This window comes from Procambarus clarkii, chromosome 15 (genome assembly GCF_040958095.1).
Source record: "Procambarus clarkii isolate CNS0578487 chromosome 15, FALCON_Pclarkii_2.0, whole genome shotgun sequence".
NCBI lineage: Eukaryota > Metazoa > Arthropoda > Malacostraca > Decapoda > Cambaridae > Procambarus > Procambarus clarkii.
In genome coordinates, this window is record NC_091164.1 from 6,242,596 (window position 1) to 6,257,098 (window position 14,503).

At 42.1% G+C, this 14,503-nt stretch overlaps 1 protein-coding gene across 3 annotated transcripts in view; it reads right to left on the reverse strand.

Annotated features, from left to right (window-relative positions):
• Window positions 1-341: 341 nt before the first annotated feature.
• The window catches only part of scny (ubiquitin specific peptidase 36), a 50,465-nt gene continuing 36,303 nt past the window's right edge, over window positions 342-14,503 (reverse strand). For all 3 annotated transcript variants that reach the window (XM_045743935.2, XM_045743936.2, XM_045743938.2), the window contains 2 exons: window positions 10,358-10,473; window positions 342-1,111 (listed from right to left, as the gene is read on the reverse strand). In XM_045743935.2, the coding sequence (XP_045599891.2) occupies window positions 800-1,111; window positions 10,358-10,473 (428 nt within the window). In that variant the 3' untranslated portion in view covers window positions 342-799. The remainder of the gene's footprint in view (window positions 1,112-10,357; window positions 10,474-14,503) is intronic.

Genomic DNA, 14,503 nt, shown 5'->3' on the forward strand with positions numbered 1-14,503 from the left:
GTGGGTAAGGTACTATATGCATCCTTTTGAAGATGTATTATTAAAATACTTAAGAAAATTCCTGTCTTAATCTTTCCTTTGTGGACTGGCACTGTTTTATAATAATATATATATATATATATATATATATATATATATATATATATATATATATATATATATATATAATATTATTTCACACATTTAAATAGCACTGCTTGAATATACATTTCAGTAGCATAACAGGCCGGATAATAAATACCAGCAACATACAGTATTAGAAATAAAAGCTGAATAAAACAAACTATCATTCACTATCACAGGACTCTCATATCATTGCTGGGATAAAAACGTGCTGTAACTAGGCTTCAGTGTGGGATTTACTTCAATTTTGTACAAATCAACAATGTAACAAAGTTAAATGAATAAACAATTGGTAATAAATTCTTATAAAAGACATTCAAGCATTATGCTTTCTCAGAATACTTGCATACAAGAACTGAAAACAGTAGTCAGTGTTACCGCTTGCATTAAAGCAGGTAGAGAAGGGTAGAATGTAGAGATGTGTTTTTTCCACCATAATGCCAAACGCAAGATAATGACTTTCATAGTACTGTACAAGATTTAGCAACTTTTTACAATCCTATAAAGAGCATTTAACAGGGCCCCTCAAGGCAACATATTAGAAAGCCACAGATCACAAAATTGTAAACGGTACAACAGCTCAAAATGGTGTCAGGCATAACAAGTTATGCAGCATTGCACCCAATAGTTGTGATCAGGTGGCTCTCAAACTTGACACAGTATGTCTAGAAACATTCTAATCTCTTCTATCCCAGTGTTTATACCGTTCCTTTGGTTTCTGATGAAACTTGTGGTCTCGCTTGCCAAACCTGTTCCAAGACTTGTTGCGTGGCTGATAATGATTACGATTCTTGTCCCAAAATAAATGTCTTTGGTGATGATCACTGAAATGTGAACCTGGGTATTGATATGGGCTATGGTTGTGGTGGTTGTGTGGTGACCACGATCCTGAATTTCGAAAGTCTTGGACCTTTTGAAACTCGTTACCTATGCTACGGTCCCAACATTGTGACTCCCAGGTCTTCTTTACCATTTTTATCTTCTTGGTCTGCAAAATAAAAAGCACAAATTAAACAAATGAGTTCTTTGGGTATCCTCACTACACAAGACTGAAAATATCAAGAGGGAGTGTTGGGGGTACACAGTTTACCTAGTGTTGGGGATACACAGTTTACCTGAGTGTGTTACTTTTTAACCTTTTCTAGAAAGCAGACATTAATAATTATCACTGGATAGCATTTGGCATCCAGTAGTGGGAGAAGACTCTCAATGGTTAATAACTATGTGGACATCGTAGAAGTTTAATTATTACTTTTTTAAATCTCAATGGTTAACACTTTCGCCCGGGCATGACGCAGCATTGCGTCATCCGTTTACTGGCGGTAATTCCGGGGATGACGCAGCATTGCGTCATCCACTTTAAATAATCGCCAAAAATCAGGTTTTTATCCGATTTTTTGGGGACTGGGTTTAAAATGCGCGCCGATGTCTTCCCATTTTCTTTGTTGAGCCTCGTGGCTCTCAGGCAGCTTGGCACATGCCGTGGGCCCATTGCTTTCGCTCCACTGTTGTGACCAATGTCGCTTCCCTTCGCATCTCAAACGTGTGAACATTTCGGCTATTTTCCGTGGCTATATTTCTTACTGCAGCTTTAGAAACTATCTACGCTTACTCCACGATGGATAGTGATCATGAACAAGGCCCTTCCAGGAAGAAAATTGCGAAAGAAAGGCTTGAAAAGGGCGGGAATTGGGAGTGTAGCTGGAAGGCGGCTGAGCACTCACTCGCGGCTAACGCGTGGCCCGTCTTCAACTCGTCGGCGGTTGGAGCGTGACCAGGTTTTTTATTTTATATGCTAATGTTCCTCTAGAGAATTCTATTGCGAACCCATTGAGACCAAAATGAAGACTTAGAATAAAAACTGAGGTGACCAGAGTGAAAACATTTTATCGCGTTTGCGCGCTCCTGGGTAACTCGTTCACACTTTCTCTGTTTACTGTGGGTAATTAACCGGGCTTTTGGAGTTTATATGCATTTAGTGCTGTAGAGAATTCCATTGCGAACACAATGATACCAAATTTAATCTCGTAGGACGAGAATTAAGGTGACAAAGTTGAAGAGAGTATACACTTTTCAGAATTTACGCTCACTCCCGTGACACCCTGGGTCCCATATCGCACAGTTGAGGGGTGGCGAGCGGGGTGCGCCAAAGTGTTAATAACTATGTGGACATCTTAGAAGTTTAATTATTACTTTTTTAATGACAATGTAGAAATATCCCTGCAACACCGCTAAGCACAAAAGGAAAAAACCAAGTGTTGAATGTAATGAAACGACAATTTCTGGGCGAGACCCAAAGGCTTCCCGGAGCTATCCAGGCTGATATGTAATATATTATACTTTGGCATCAGTCAGAATGAATGGAGTTCATAGGCCTACCGGGGACCAAGAGCCAGAACCTGGTCACCCTCAGAGAGGCATGACGAGCAAAGGCCTATAGAAGAGCACATGTGATTTGGAGCATTCTATGTCTGCCATTGACTGGGTCAGGCACCCAGAAAGGTGAGCATCCCAAAACGAACACCTATTCGGGTTGAAACTACTACTGAAAGTCAAATGAGTGGACAGAACTTCCCAAAGAAAAACAAACAAATGAGCATGATATCACTCACCATTTGCCATGCTGCTGTCTGCACAGCTCCCCCCTCCCCGGGAGGGGGAAGGTGGAGCCCCAGACCCCTTGCACTGGCAACCACACACCTTCAGTTCTGAGGCTGGATGTCAAAACACGCAAAAAAAACGCCGACCGGAGGGAGGGAGGGAGGGAGGGAGGGAGGGAGGGGGGTATGCTGGGAAGCCTCCGGGTCCCACCCAGAAAATGGCTTTTCATTACATTCAATGCTGGTTTTCTGGGGGGAGCCCGTGTTGCTCCCAGGAGCTATCTTCCCAAAGACAAGGACAAAAGAATCCTCCCGCCCTAATCCGAAAGCAAGACAACTGGCAACACCGAATGACCCCGTGGAACAACCCAGGAGATCCGAACCCTGAAACAGGGACGAAGGGAACCCGGGTCAACCTAAAGTGCAGCCATGGCCATAAAGGCCGTGGTATACAGGCAATGGCTGAGAGCCCCAATTAAACAAATGAGTTTAATTGTGTATCTTCACAATTACAAGAAGTAAGTGTATCTTCAACACAAGAAGATACACTCCTGGCCAAACCAACCAAGCTACAAAAACTCCAGGTATCCCTCCGTAAAACAGCCGTCCCAACCTCGCCAGAAAAGAAGAGATGGCTGCAAACGAACAAACCTAACACCAGAACCCAAAAGAGCAGAAACCCCCCCGAGAAACAATCCTGAACCGAAGGGGCCACATCAAACCGAGGGAGAGAGATAGGGAGCACCTTGTCCAAAGACCAGGATGGCTCAGGTGGCGCATGAGCAGGCCGGAGGTGAAATAACACCCGAGACAGCTCACGAAACGGTGCAGAAGGAACACCAAAACTGAAAGCAAGTCGTAGAAGCTCCACCAGCACCGCACGATACAAGGTGAGAGTATGCGGCATAAGATGATGGTCTTGAACAGCCATGAGAGAAAGGACAAGATCACCTCAACAAAAAGCGCAATATACCTACGAAGAGAGTGACGAGGACTCGAACCTGCGTCCGGGAGCATCCCAGACACTGCCTTAATCGACTGAGCTACGACAGGGTTAAAAGGGTTTCAACCCTTTTAACCCTGTCGTAGCTCAGTCGATTAAGGCAGTGTCTGGGATGCTCCCGGACGCAGGTTCGAATCCTCGTCACGGCCCATGTGGATTTGTTCATTTGATGCATCACGTTAGTGTGATCTCTGTGTGTGAAGCACCACTAGCCGACACGTGAGACACAAAGCGAAAAACTGACATTGCATCATGCAGGACTGGCGCAAACAGCTCCAGCAGTGCAGACAATGTACAAGGCACCAGACCCAGGAACGGCCTCAAGCGCCACCACATCAACCTGAAGCCAATTTGAACCTGAAAAAAAGAACCGCAAGACTGAAGCCACCAGGCCACAAGTGCGCAATCCCTCAGTCACCAGTGCAGTTGAAAGGGAGGAACCTGCACGTGAAGCTGAACCATGGCAACATCTCGCTGAAGCACAGGGGCGAACAAACACGCATCGAGATGCACGAATAAACTCCCCAAGGAAAACCTGGACCACCGTCAACACCTCGCGCCACTCGAGCGTGTGGTACAACAGAAGTACTCCACGCATCCAACGATAACACTGGGCAGTCTGCTAGCCAGGATGACTTCAGAACCTCATAATGAATCCAGTATGGAGATGAATCCATTAGAGGTATAAGCCGGGTCGCGAAGGAGGTAAGTCGCAATGGCCGCCTGCACTTCAGTTGGCAAGATGCAGGAAGCCGAAAACCTCCGAAGGGACACAGAACTGAACCTGAGGAGGGCACCAAATCCCACTCGTATGCATGGGGGGGGGGGGGGGGGACCCCGCTCCATGTAACAGTAAGCCCCGCTTGGAGGGTAGGAAAACACAGGCCGAGTCCAATGGGACCCAAAGTCCCCAAGTCAGCCCCTCCCCAGCCCTAGGAACCACCGCATCAGGACCCGGGGGTGATTCGTCCCCAAAAGCCCCAGCCTCAAAAGAAAAGGCCGGCGCAGCCGTGGAAGCCGAAAGGAAGGAGGCCCACTGGTCAGACCCAAAAGTTTCAGCAGGGAGAACCGACTCGAATGCCTCCGTCACCACCCCGGAAGGGGCATCCCCCAAGACTGCGCGAGTCTCAAGCCCATCTAAACCCTGCCCCGACCCCGAAATCCTCAGATGGTACAGAGCCGGATGCAAGGGGGAGGGGGGGGGGGAAGGACCAGACTGAACTATGGCAGGGAAAGGACGAGGGGGAGCAGACGAAACCAAGGCTGAAATGAACAACATACCCAAGTCAGGGGTCCCTACAACCAAAACGGGGCTTCAGGGAAAGCAAACAACCTAAACCTAACGTGCAATGCCTGCGTGCCTGTACCAGAATAGTCGTCAGTGGACTGGGTAAACAGAATCACAAACAAGCAACAAAACTCGCAGGACTCCAGGTTGAAGGTGTCACCGACCCAGCAGGCAGCGCAACGGAGGCAAAAACAAAGAGTCACCATGAGACAAAGAGACAGAGCAAACCTCAAACTCGCACAAAGTGAGGAGGGGGGGGGGGGGGGGGGGAGAGACTCAGGGGTCACATTCATCAGACCCATGCGCCCCGTTGGGGATTCCCAGAGGTCCTGAGATGGAACTCGTGCTCAGGGAAACCCAGGCAGGGTACTGCTAACCGGCACCCAAGTCTACCAACAAACTTTCTAAAAGCTGAACCCTCGGGACGTGTCCACTCATGGGGGCCTAGCAGGGGGTACCACCCAGAACACAGAGATAGAAACCTAAGGTATAGATAGAGGGCAACGAACCAAAGGCCCCCACCAGGCAGGAAAACAAAAACAAAAGAAAAACACCGCAAGAGGACAACGTACCCAGGCGGAACGTTGTAGTGTGTAGTGTGATATATTTGTATAATAAATGTGTGAATCATCACTATACTCAGAAGTATGGTGTACATATTAGTAATTCAATTATGTTCATAAAACAATTAACAATATACATCAATCAAAATATATCAAATATAAAACAATATATAGGTTTTGCTGTTATTACACCATAACGAACCACTAAGTTGGTATGGTGAGTCCAAGCAACAAGAGTGACCGCCACCTCCCGCCCTCCTTCAACACCTCACTCGGCAACATTTCTCCTCCGACCATTCTGTTTTTGCTGTTATTACACTATACACACATACACACACATGTTATAAGTATCTACATATTTTGTTCACCATAGCTGTACAACTAAGCTGGTATGGTGTCCAAACAACATAGTGGCTACAAAAAACTGCATGACAAATCAACCACCAGCCAGCAGATGACGCCACCTCCCTCACCAAAATTGCTCCTCCCGGCATAATGTTTGTGCTGTTATTATGTTATATACACCCCATTATATATAATTATCTACATGTGTTGTTCACCATAACGAACCACTAAGCTGGTATGGTGACTCCAGACAACAGTGGCCGCCACACACAGTCAGCTGACGCTACCTCCATCCCTCACTAGCATTCCTCCTTCCACCATATTGTCTGGGCTGTTATTACACTATATACACACGCATTATATATAAGTATCTACATGTTTTGTTCACCATAACTGTACACCTACGCTGGTATTTTGTCCAAGCAGCATAGTGGCCACCCTACATAGCATGACAAGTTACACACCAGTCACCAGACAACGCCACCTCCCTCACCAAAATGGCTCCTCCCAACATACCCCTTTTGCTGTTATTACACTATATACACATGTTATATATAAGTATCTAAATTTGTGTTCACTATAGCGAACCACTAAGCTGGTATGGTGAGTCCAGACAATAAAAGGTCACCAGTGTCAGTAGACGACACTACCTCCCTCCCTCACCAAGATTACTCCTCCCACCATATTATGCACATCGCTAATTATCACCACAATCCTGCTATTATCAGAATCCTGGTCATTTTTATCACAGTCAGGGGTCTCCTGCAATACTATCATTATATAATAGCAGATTCATGTATATTGTTACATATTTAGACGATGTTGTGTTTCATAAGCTGAACAGCAGCGCTGTTAGCTCATGCTGCATGCGCCAGCCTTGGCTGCTCATTCATTACTGAGGCTCTCACACCCACGAATGTTACTCACGATTTGTTTTCCAAGATGGAGTCTGTTTCCTATCGGTCATGGCTGGACTATAGCTGCCCCTATACCTAGCAAGGCTTTTAGAATTGTGCTAGATCCTCAATCATATATATGTATGATGTGCACCATTCCGTGACAGTTACTTCCATTGTGCATGTATTGCACTGTTTAAGGGTTAAATCATACATATACCTGTACAATGTGTGCCGCTCAGTGACATTTACTCAAATCATATATACATGTATTGCGCCCTTTAAGGAAGGAAGGAATGAATTATCAAAAAGAAGGCACCAAACCGGGAAGGTTATGTAGCACCATCAAATGTGCGGGATAATCAGAGGGCGCTAAATATCACCAAGGACGCCAATACGAGAACAGAAACGCTTAAGGCGAACAATATCAAAGGTATCCGAGGCGCCCTTTAAGGGCTAATGGTGTTCATAGAGAATTTAAAAAATACCTCTAAAGGATATGTGATCAACCGGGATGTGTTTCATATGTCAGGCTGTGGGGACACACTGATCCATGGAACCACCACCAAGTAGTTAATTCAAACTTGATGGCCCTTCCTCCCTTGCTAGCATAACCAACATTAGAGGGATGTCAGTGATCTTACTGGAATGAAGAAAGTTTTTGTTCACAATGGTTCCTACACTTAAAGGCTTTTGGTAGAGTCCCACACAAGACGCTGTTCTGGAAACTGAAACATGCTGGAGTTTCAGATGATTTCGGGGCTTTGCGTCCCAGTGGCCCGGTCCTCGACCAGGCCTCCTTTTTGTTACATATCCCCAGGAAGCAGCCTGTAGCAGCTGTCTAACTCCCAGGTACCTATTTACTACTAGGTAAATAGGTGCATCAGGGTGAAAGAAACTCTGCCAATTTGTTTCCGCCTCCATCGGGAATCGAACCCGGAACCTCAGGACTATGAATCCTGAGTGCTGTCCATTCAGCTGTCAGGCCCCTCAGGAAGGGCGACAGGGAGACTTCTTGCATGGATGAATTTTTTTTAACTGAAAGACATATGAGGGCAGTAATCAGAAACAACGTATCTGTCTGGAGGAATGTTACTAGTCGAGTACCATACGGTTCAGTTCTTGCACCAGTAATGTTCATCGTCTACATAAATGATCTACCAAAAGGAATACAGAATTATATGAACATGATTGCAGTTGATGCTAAGATACTGGGAAAGAAAAAGAAATTCCATGTTATGGAATGTGGAATCAGAGAAAATAGACCCCACACAACTTACAAATTATGTGGAAAGAAATTACAGAACTCAAATAAAGGACAAGACCTAGGGGTGGTTTTGGATAGTAAGCTGCTGCCAGAGGAACACAAAGAATATTATGAGAGGATTGGATGCATTGTTTTCCAACTTCAGACTTGTTTTTAATTATTTTATATGGATAGTGAAATACTAATGAAACCGTTCATGACATTTGTGAGACCAAAATTGGAGTAGGCAGCATTTGTATGGTGCCCAAATCTCAAGAAGCACATAAATAAACTGGAAAGGGTGCAACGGCATGCTACAAAATGGCTTCTGGAAATGAAAAACAAGAATTATGAGGAGAGACTGAAAGCGTTAAACATGCCAAAAACTAGAAGATAGAAGAAAAAGGAGGAGATATGATCACCACTTACAAAATACTAACAGGAATCGACCAAATTGACAGAGGAATTCCTGAAACCAGCAACTTCACAAATGAGAGAACACAGATTCAAGCTAAGGAAACAAAGGTGCCGAAAAAGCATTGGGAAGTTTTCTTTTGCAGAGTGATAGACGGTTGGAACAAGTGGTGGTGGTGGCCAAAACCGTCAGTAGTTTCAAAGCGTTATACAACAGAGTACTGGGAAGACAGGACACCACGAGCGTAGCTCTCATCCTGTAACTACACTTGGGTACTAACACAGGCCTACTCTAGGGGCACTCAGAAGATAACTATTATATCACAATGACATGCATCAGCAGTTATGTCTTGTCTGTACCTTTCTAATTTCTGAAGTCTTAAATACTGATGCTTTCTTTTTTATCTAAAACATGATTTCACAATGAACAGATAGAGCTTGGGGAGGGGGTGGGGGAGCAAAGAATCAAGTTCACCTTGAATGTGCTCTAAAAATTAATACAAGTACTGCATATGTATTACAATATACCACAAAAATATATGGGATTAAAACTTAAAATTAACGTAATTATCAAAACATCTCCCAAGATGTCAAAATGAGAACAAAAAGACATAAGGAGAGCAACATCAAAGGTATCAAATTCCCCAAGGATCCTATCAAGGGACAAAATGACCTTGAGGGACAGTGAGAATTGCTGCAGTTGATGCAGTGAGCATGGGGAAAAGAACAATCTGTCCTAAAATATCCATGGGGACACTGATCCCAAAAATTGTCAACAGGTAGGTAGGTGGGTCACCATACAAGGGGCAATAGGATGCCTCACTACTGTACTTCGAGGACCCATGTCCATATTTCCAGAGTCTATTACAGAGGCATGGAGAGGGCACACATTCCTGAATGGAGCATCTATATTTAGGCCATGTAGCAGAGCCAAACAGATCATGCAACATACCAATGGTTGAGGGAAACATGCATGTTTGAACGTGCATTGCCTAGGTTCCTCATTATGAAGGTGGGAGGGAAAGGAGGGGGGGAAGGTGTTAAAGGGCACAGCTGTAGTAACCACAGACAGTTACCACTTCAGGTAATGTACTAGGTATTACAGGATACTTGGGGATTGACCCTGCCAAGGGAGTGGGAGGGAAGAAGAGAGGATCAGTTAGGTGAACCAAAGATGAAACTGTGTCTGGGTCCACTGTAGCTGGGACTATGGAGCCCCATCTTCCATAACTGTCTGACTAGGGGGCTGGTTGCCCACCCCATGAGCCTGTGTTTGAGAAGGGGTTCTTTTTACATGTGCATCCTATGTGTCTATGTTAGGGCCCTGGAGCCAACGGATACCACTTACCACGGCTGTGAGGTGCAGAAAAGGGAGAGTCGTCTTAAGCAGTGATTTCCCTTTTTGACAGGCAAGTCCTATTGCATTGTACATTCTCACCATATGGGTGGAAAGACCTCATTCTCCATTTTGCCCTAGTCCAGACACCTGGATCCACCTCTGATGACCTGAATGGGCACCCTACATTGGTCTCTTTTTGCATGTTCAACACTCGGAGAGGGTCAGGAGAGGGGACCGGGGCAATGCCCCCACTGGCCCCAGGTAATTGTTCACAAGACCCCTCACAATGGAAAGGCCTGACCCTTGAGGTTGTCAAAATTGAAGTTATGCTTTTAAAATGAGCTGGGGAAGGAAAACAGCTCAACCTTTAGCTAAAATGCTTTACTCTCTTCTGGGAACTCCCCCATTAGAGGATGGCCACATCATCAGTTTCTGCAGAAGGTTCACTAACCCCATCTCCCCAACCCTTTAGTTATATATTGTTCCTCTCTTCTAATTCAATATTATAAAGATTCCACAAAACACATGCCAAGTACTTACTCTGCCACTGTCAAATTCCTCATTATATAAGTCGTCAGACGTCCGCTTCTTCAATTCCTTGCGTTCTCTTTCAACTTCATGGTCAGCAATACTCTTACTTCCACCCCACGTATTCACTGTAGGATATAAGGGATTTGCTTATAAAGTGGCTACAGTACTTGAAAATGGCTCTAAGAACAATAAAATTAGTTAAGGATGTATAAAAAGCCTCATTTTTACCATAGCTAATGAATTATGCATTGAAGTTTATAGCAAATGAAATCTTGAAAAGGAAGCTTCTGGTTTATCAAAGCCAAGCATTCAAGTGTTCCTGTAACAAGTCTGGCAGCCACTTTTTTTTTATTACAAAATTAACCATTATAATTTTTTGGGAAGGGGGGGGGGGGGAGGGGGCAGATAATCAGAAGTGCCTCCAAATTAAACCTCAATTTAATAACATCTGCTTTTTCATATGAAATTGAGTTCTTAAATTTTAATGGACAGAAAATGGCCTAGTGGAAACCAGAGGTAGAGCCCGGAGGTTGTCATCATCACCTTTAAGAAAACATCTATTAAGTAAGTAAAGCAAAACAAACACCAGAAGGTTTACAAGAGAAATAAAAGAAACAAAGCAGAAAATAACTTCACAAACCATTCACCCAGCTGTTAGGTCAAAACCACTAGTTACAGTTAGCCACTGCTAGGTGGCAACCCCCCCCCCCCCCCGGCCCCCATGTCAACAGAGAGGATGGACCAAAGAGCTGAAGCTAAGATGCTCAACCCTGGCAAGCACATCTAGGCAAGTACAGCGAAGTCCTGACACTAATGATCACTTGTGTGGACAGCTCCTTGAGTTACCAGCCTGCAGGTCCCAGTTTCAAGGTAAGTGTTGGTCATCATTCAGACCATTTACTGACAATCCAACATGCCACACACCTAAACAAACGACACACACATATGCCAACCCATCGAACTGTCAATCCTCCTCTCTCTCTATACCCACATCCTCTTCCAGAATTTCACCACCCCATCCCTCTACCTCCCCCATCCTTTCCAAACCCTTTGGACATCAAAGCTGAAGTTAACTTTGGTCCTGTGGGGAAACCTGTTGCATTATTTGTCATTTCAAGGTTTAATGATAGTTTTCACATGTACATCGGTGATTCTCACCATAATGCTGCTAATATCAAAATACTGGTCACTAAATTCCATAAATGAATAATTTTTCACAAGTTTATTTTGTAAAGGAATATGAGAAGTTATTTCAATGTGCTTGGAGAGATCACACAATGGCAGTGTTGTGGCTGCCTGTCTAGCATCGTGAACATAATGCATTCCTTCTGAACACTATCCCAACTGGCATAAAATCCACAAGGAACTGGACAGAAGCCTTCAAGTATTAACCCTTAAATGCCGCAGCCTTAGGGGTCAAGAAGTGAAAAATATTCAAATTATGTAAAAATTACTTAAAAATATTAAACAAATCTCCAACTTATTGGCTTCAGGGCTGTGAAACTTTCATCAAAATATTTCAGAAATTGATTTTAGACATAAAAAAAAAAAAAAAAAGTTTTGTTGATACGAACAGCTCCTATTAACTGGAACTGAGGGATAATGCAGTAATAAAGAGATGCAAGCACCTGTCCGATGCACAAAGAAGAAGAATAATAGTAGTAACAAGTGCCCACAAAGTGGATATGCAGCTTGTGCCTTTATGGCATTGCTGAGTAATATATAACTACAAAGCAATAATGAATGTCATGTTATTAAGCTCTATTTTGTTATATCATATAAATACATTGTCCAATGTTGTTATCTGTTACTTTCATCAATGCCCCAAAATTATTTTTTTTTGGGGGTGGGAATTATTTTTTTATGATTTTAGTTTTTTTTACTTTATTATCTGATTTTGTTGTAAACTTTACATCCTGGAGAGTGCATACTCGTCCCTAACTGTGTGAAGATAGAATGAAATTGGTCAACAAATAAATCAGTCACAACTGGCAGAACTTGGGACTTTAAATTTTTTTGGCTGATTTTTTACAGGGATTTCAAACTATTTTCTTCGTCCCTTTAGGTTGTTTTGATGATTAGGGGACCAGATTAGGGCTTTTTCACTTATATAAAGTATACCCTAAATATATCCCCTAAATCATTATAATTATCCCTATATTTTGTTTTTTGGGAGAGTTATTTTTTCTTGACTATTTTGACACATTGACCTACAACTTTCAAACATTCGAGTACAAATGCCATGCAATGTTTATTACATTGCCAAGCAATGTTTAAACATACAAGTAAATTAACGAATTCGAACTAGCGTTATTCATTGTCGATAACTACACCTTCAATTATCTCTAAAACTAGTTTCAACTTTGAGAAGCTTCTAAAATTCCAGTTTCTAACCGATTATTACCATTTTGACATTGTGTGCTCAGCTGTCTGTTCTACAATCCCTTGTCCCTTAAGAATGGATTTTTCATAAACCCTAAACGTTTAGAGCGTAAACTTTTTTTCTTCTTCTAAATTTGCCGTATATTTCAAATACCATATTGACGATTTTTTTTTACAGTAAAGTATACTAAAACCTATATTTTAATTTGATGTAAATGAAGATCATATTCTATTCTGAGAGTATAACAACACCAAATGAACAACTGGTCTATATCTTTTAATCTGATTTGAAAATCTGAAGTTTTCAATATTCAATTTTAAAATTATTTTTGATTTTCTTGTTTTTCAAGTTATGTTAGTGATCAAGTGACAAAGTTGGAGCATTTGCCGAGTAATTATGCACAAAAAATTGTAAAGTGTTTGTGCAAGTTTTAAAAACTGATGTTATGGTCCAATCGTATATGCATGTTTTGTGGCATTTAAGGGTTAATAAACAACGGGTAAACAAAGAGAGAAGTCAACACCATATCAGAAGATATTTAGAAAAATTTTGATAAAAAAAAAAAAAACTAAATATACAGAGTAACGACTTTGATACCTTACCTACGGTCAAATCCGAGACCTCACCATACAGCACCGGACAACGACATCTCTACCGAGTTCTCCCCCTCACCGCCTTACCCAATGATTGATTGGCACCCATCCCCCATTTCCTTACCTATGTGTGGTTATTTCACCTTACCCCTCCCATACAACTTTCACATGGGTATTTAAGATAAATCTGCACCTAAGGAATGAAAATCTCATTACCTGAAAATGTTCCCGAGTGGAACGAAACGTTGTAGAACATACACCCTTCAATAACCATTAGATTTTTATTATCATGAATCTCGGTAACTTGAATGCTCTTCTTAATTCCAAAAGTAAGAAAATAGAAGCAAAGAAAGCTTGAACTATAAGATAAACACAACCAGGAATGCAGTCATATTTAACTACACATACACACACACAAAATTGTATGCATAAATGAACATTTTATAAGATACAATTGCCAGCAATGTATGTGTTAAAATGTTAAATGTTAACACTTCAAATAAATATTTGCCATGTTTCTAGTTTTGTGTTTTAAAACATTAACAGTCTTTTTAAAGTTCAGTGGATGATAACTTTTTAAATTGCATGTAATAAGTATTAGCCATGAACACTTTTAATACATTTTTACATATTCATGAACTTTTAATAAATGCATTTAAACAGTGAAGTATCAAGAATGACTGAGGCTTTACAACTCCCTCTGAAAAATAGAGCAAAATATCCAGAAATTCAGGTCAACATGCTTGTTAAAGCCCTGTGTTCAAAATAGAATACAGTAACTATTAAATTCAATTACATAGTACATATATACAGTACCTGTATACATAATTCATCAATGTCAAAGGTTTCTATGTGGGAGACGACTGGGTTGGTTTACCATACAGAAACAAGCCAAGCGATCAACAATACATAATGTAGCTAACCAACACAACTTTAAAACCTGTCTAATCTCACCTGAATATTTACATGCTTGAACTCTCACCCTTTTATTGATTTATTGAAGTTCATTAACACGTAAACAACAAACATTAGCATTGGCAAACATTTGTAGGTTAAAAGTAAAGACTTTTTTCCTAGTCTATTTCAGGACTGTTTATAGTGACTTGGCCAACTCAACAGCCATATGAATCACATACAGGCATCCATACTCATGAGATATATAAATGCATATGCTGCTGC